Raw genomic sequence first — 4,739 nt, 5'->3', positions numbered from 1 at the left:
GGGGCGGCAAGGACCGCACGGCCGAGATGGTGGCGGTCGATGGCTTCCTCTACCGCTTCGATCTCAACCGCAGCCTGGGCATCAGCGTGTACCGCTGCAGCGCCAGTGCCCGTCTCTGGTACGAGTGCGCCACGTACCGGACGCCCTACCCGGACGCCTTCCAGTGCGCCGTGGTGGGCAGCCTCATCTACTGCGTGGGGCGCCGGCGCACGCTCCTCTTCCTGGCTGACAACATCTCGCCCAGGTTTGTGCCCAAGGAGCTGCGCAGCTTCCCGTCCCCGCAGGGCACCCTCCTGCCCACGGTCCTGACCTTGCCCAGCCTCCATGTGCCTCAGACCAGGGTCTAGCTGCCCCTCTGCTGGGCTCCTCCTGCAAAGCTGGAGGCAAAGAGCGCCCCCTGCCCACCGCTCCATGGGCCGTTTCTGGGAGGCCAGACGGCCAGGAGCTTGGCTGCAGAAGGTGAAGTCCAGTCCTACCTCCGTCAGTGGCTGGGCTCCCAGATGCTTTGGTGCCAGCGGGCTGCAGAGGGCGAGGGTGAGATAGAGCTAGGGCCTGGTGCTCCAGGGCCGAGGGCAGCCACATCTCCTGGGATGGCTTCCAGTCTGAATTGGGGGGACAGGGGGGGTTCCAGGACCCTAGCAAACTTTAGGGGCACAGCCTTATCACAACCACAATTCAGGTGCCAGTTGACCCCCAGTGACCCCTCAAGCTGACCCTGGGCCTCGTTACCGACTAGAGCAGGTGTGCTCCTCTCTCTGGACCTGGGCCATCGAGGTAGGAGGAGAGAGCTCAGGGGGCCCGCAACGACCACCTGGGGGCATGATGGTCAGGTTCAGCTACAGAAGGAGAGGCCAGGACTGTTCCTGTGCTGGAGGTGCCTGCCCGACAGGAGCTCACATTGTAGTGGAGGAGAATGGGCAATTCTGAAAAAGATACATAAGTAAATAGAACCCATGCCGGATACGAGCCACCGAGACAGCTAAGCAGGCGAGTGGGATAGTGTGAGCAGGCCTTTCTGATCAGATACACTGAGCAGAGACCTGAGTGCAAATCCGGGGGCTGCAAAGACCAGGTGGCTCAGGGCCCGGGAAGCCTGGCCTCGCACCTGGAGCCTTTGTTACGTGGGCGGGAGAGGCGGGTCCGCCTCCTAGGAGCTCCATCTCGGGGTGAATGGGGTGGACAGGGCCGGAGCCCAGCTATTCTGCTGCAGCCCCTCACCTAACGGAGAGAATCCTGCCCCGCTGACATAAGAGAGGTGCCTTGCATGGGTAGAAACTGCTTTCTCAGGAGAGAAGCCGTGTTCGCACATTCAGAGAGGAGAGTCCAAATAATCACCAGGACATCCCAGCGGCCTCGGCTGAGTGTGTGGCTGGGTGTCAGGCGGCCCACATGGCACCATGGGCTCAGGGTCGAGGGTTTCCACCTGACCTTGGTGAGTAGCCGGGTCTGCCCACCTGCGGCCCTCAGCCCCAGAGTGGCCTGTTTGTTAAAGAAAGCTTGTGCCTGGGCCATCTGCGTTCCCAATAAGAGTTCTTTCTTCTTCAGGGGAAAAAAAAAAAGAATCTTAAGTTTGGGTTGCTTTTTACATTAGGCCAACCATGCCGTTATAGAAAAATTGGAAAAGAGAGAAAAGTATGAAAAAATTTCCCCAGTGAACCCCTGCTGCGACACGGGTCTCTCCAGCCTGTCCCTTCTGTGTGTGATTTCGGTCGGGCTTGATCCTAGCCTAAGTGTGATTACGCTGAATTTACAATTCGGTCCTGCTTCCTTTTGGCACCTCACTTTTGAAAATAAGCATTTTCCTGTGTTATTACAAACCCTCGGTAAACATCATTTCCATCGCGGGGGGCGGCAAGGACCGCACGGCCGAGATGGTGGCGGTCGATGGCTTCCTCTACCGCTTCGATCTCAACCGCAGCCTGGGCATCAGCGTGTACCGCTGCAGCGCCAGTGCCCGTCTCTGGTACGAGTGCGCCACGTACCGGACGCCCTACCCGGACGCCTTCCAGTGCGCCGTGGTGGGCAGCCTCATCTACTGCGTGGGGCGCCGGCGCACGCTCCTCTTCCTGGCTGACAACATCTCGCCCAGGTTTGTGCCCAAGGAGCTGCGCAGCTTCCCGTCCCCGCAGGGCACCCTCCTGCCCACGGTCCTGACCTTGCCCAGCCTCCATGTGCCTCAGACCAGGGTCTAGCTGCCCCTCTGCTGGGCTCCTCCTGCAAAGCTGGAGGCAAAGAGCGCCCCCTGCCCACCGCTCCATGGGCCGTTTCTGGGAGGCCAGACGGCCAGGAGCTTGGCTGCAGAAGGTGAAGTCCAGTCCTACCTCCGTCAGTGGCTGGGCTCCCAGATGCTTTGGTGCCAGCGGGCTGCAGAGGGCGAGGGTGAGATAGAGCTAGGGCCTGGTGCTCCAGGGCCGAGGGCAGCCACATCTCCTGGGATGGCTTCCAGTCTGAATTGGGGGGACAGGGGGGGTTCCAGGACCCTAGCAAACTTTAGGGGCACAGCCTTATCACAACCACAATTCAGGTGCCAGTTGACCCCCAGTGACCCCTCAAGCTGACCCTGGGCCTCGTTACCGACTAGAGCAGGTGTGCTCCTCTCTCTGGACCTGGGCCATCGAGGTAGGAGGAGAGAGCTCAGGGGGCCCGCAACGACCACCTGGGGGCATGATGGTCAGGTTCAGCTACAGAAGGAGAGGCCAGGACTGTTCCTGTGGACAGGAGCTCACATTGTAGTGGAGGAGAATGGGCAATTCTGAAAAAGATACATAAGTAAATAGAACCCATGCCGGATACGAGCCACCGAGACAGCTAAGCAGGCGAGTGGGATAGGCCTTCCTGATCAGATACACCGAGCAGAGACCTGAGTGCAAATCCGGGGGCCTGCAAAGACCAGGTGGCTCAGGGCCCGGGAAGCCTGGCCTCGCACCTGGAGCCTTTGTCACGTGGGCGGAAGAGGCGGGTCCGCCTCCTAGGAGCTCCATCTCGGGGTGAATGGGGTGTACAGGGCCGGAGCGCAGCTATTCTGCTGCAGCCCCTCACCTAACGGAGAGAATCCTGCCCCGCTGACATAAGAGAGGTGCCTTGCATGGGTAGAAACTGCTTTCTCAGGAGAGAAGCCGTGTTCGCACATTCAGAGAGGAGAGTCCAAATAATCACCAGGACATCCCAGCGGCCTCGGCTGAGTGTGTGGCTGGGTGTCAGGCGGCCCACATGGCACCATGGGCTCAGGGTCGAGGGTTTCCACCTGACCTTGGTGAGTAGCCGGGTCTGCCCACCTGCGGCCCTCAGCCCCAGAGTGGCCTGTTTGTTAAAGAAAGCTTGTGCCTGGGCCATCTGCGTTCCCAATAAGAGTTCTTTCTTCTTCAGGGGAAAAAAAAAAAGAATCTTAAGTTTGGGTTGCTTTTTACATTAGGCCAACCATGCCGTTATAGAAAAATTGGAAAAGAGAGAAAAGTATGAAAAAATTTCCCCAGTGAACCCCTGCTGCGACACGGGTCTCTCCAGCCTGTCCCTTCTGTGTGTGATTTCGGTCGGGCTTGATCCTAGCCTAAGTGTGATTACGCTGAATTTACAATTCGGTCCTGCTTCCTTTTGGCACCTCACTTTTGAAAATAAGCATTTTCCTGTGTTATTACAAACCCTCGGTAAACATCATTTCCATCGTTGCACAATATTCCACCCACTGGCTGCACCACGGTTTATTTAAGATCCCTTCCCCCCTCCCCCGTTGGGCTTGTAGATTTTTTTTTCTGTTGGTTTCTTTTTCCATCATAAATAAAACGTCCCTTGTTTTCCTGTTCCTCTCTGTCTGGGCCTTCATCAATATTTACAAGAGAAAGCCCAGCCTAGGTCGTGTCCAGAATAGCAGAGTTGTTAAAGCAGGGCTGGGGCCTGGGCCCCCGCTCGGACTGCAGGGCACAGGGCTGCCCTTGGCAATGCCCAGCCAGAAAAGAGAGCTGTCTGGGAGGGCCATCCCAGGTGCCCCACCCTGAGTTGTCCCTGGAGCCATAAGACGGAGCCCCTGATCTGCATATGCAGGCGCTGAACGAGATGCTTCCTGCATATCATTGCACTGACCCTCACAACAATCCCATTTTACAGGTGAGAAAACTGAGGCCCGGAGAGTTCAAAAGAACTTGGCAAAGTTCAAAGACCCTCAGTTGCCTTAAAAGCACACTGGAACCGGGCCTACTCCCAACATGGTGTCTTTCCACTCCCCTCGCAGGGGGCACTGGAGCCCAGCTGGCATCTGCTGGCATCTGGGCTGTCCCCAGTCCCTTCTCCACCCACACCAATCAATCACACTCTATCCTTGAACTTGGAACTCAAATAGCCCTTCTTAAACACTGACCCTCATTATCTACACCTGTAGAATGGGTTCGCCACTGCCAGCCCATCGTGGATGTTATAAAAACTAAGAGAATGTGCGTAAAGCACCCAGCCCAGGGACTGCTCCAGAGTCGGTCTCGGTGTCTTCTGCAGGGGGCTGCCCGAGACAGCTCCGTGAGGCCAGGGTCTGACATTTAAGCTGCAGGGGCCCCAGTTGGTCTGAGGAGGTCTAGGGTGTGCTCGAGTTATCGATATTTTAGATCCTCTAGGGCAGTGGTTCTCAACCTTCCTAATGCCTCGACCCTTTAATACAGTTCCTCATGTTGTGGTGACCCCCAATTTCATTGTTACAAATTGAACACAATTAAAGCATAGTGATTAATCACAAAAACAGTATGTAATGATATATG

At 56.9% G+C, this 4,739-nt stretch overlaps 1 protein-coding gene across 1 annotated transcript in view; it reads left to right on the top strand.

Moving 5' to 3' along the window:
- Positions 1–3,797, top strand: part of KLHDC7A (kelch domain containing 7A) — a 6,153-nt gene extending 2,356 nt beyond the window's left edge. Inside the window, exons 2-3 of the mRNA XM_005867870.2 lie at positions 12–244; positions 1,796–3,797. Coding sequence (XP_005867932.1) covers positions 12–244; positions 1,796–2,192 — 630 coding nt within the window. The 3' untranslated portion in view covers positions 2,193–3,797. The remainder of the gene's footprint in view (positions 1–11; positions 245–1,795) is intronic.
- The last annotated feature ends 942 nt before the right edge of the window (positions 3,798–4,739 follow it).

The sequence above is a fragment of the Myotis brandtii genome, unplaced genomic scaffold (genome assembly GCF_000412655.1).
Source record: "Myotis brandtii unplaced genomic scaffold, ASM41265v1 scaffold2527, whole genome shotgun sequence".
Lineage (NCBI taxonomy): Eukaryota > Metazoa > Chordata > Mammalia > Chiroptera > Vespertilionidae > Myotis > Myotis brandtii.
The sequence above is the reverse complement of the archived record's forward strand: the minus strand, read 5'-3'. Positions and strand labels throughout refer to the sequence as shown.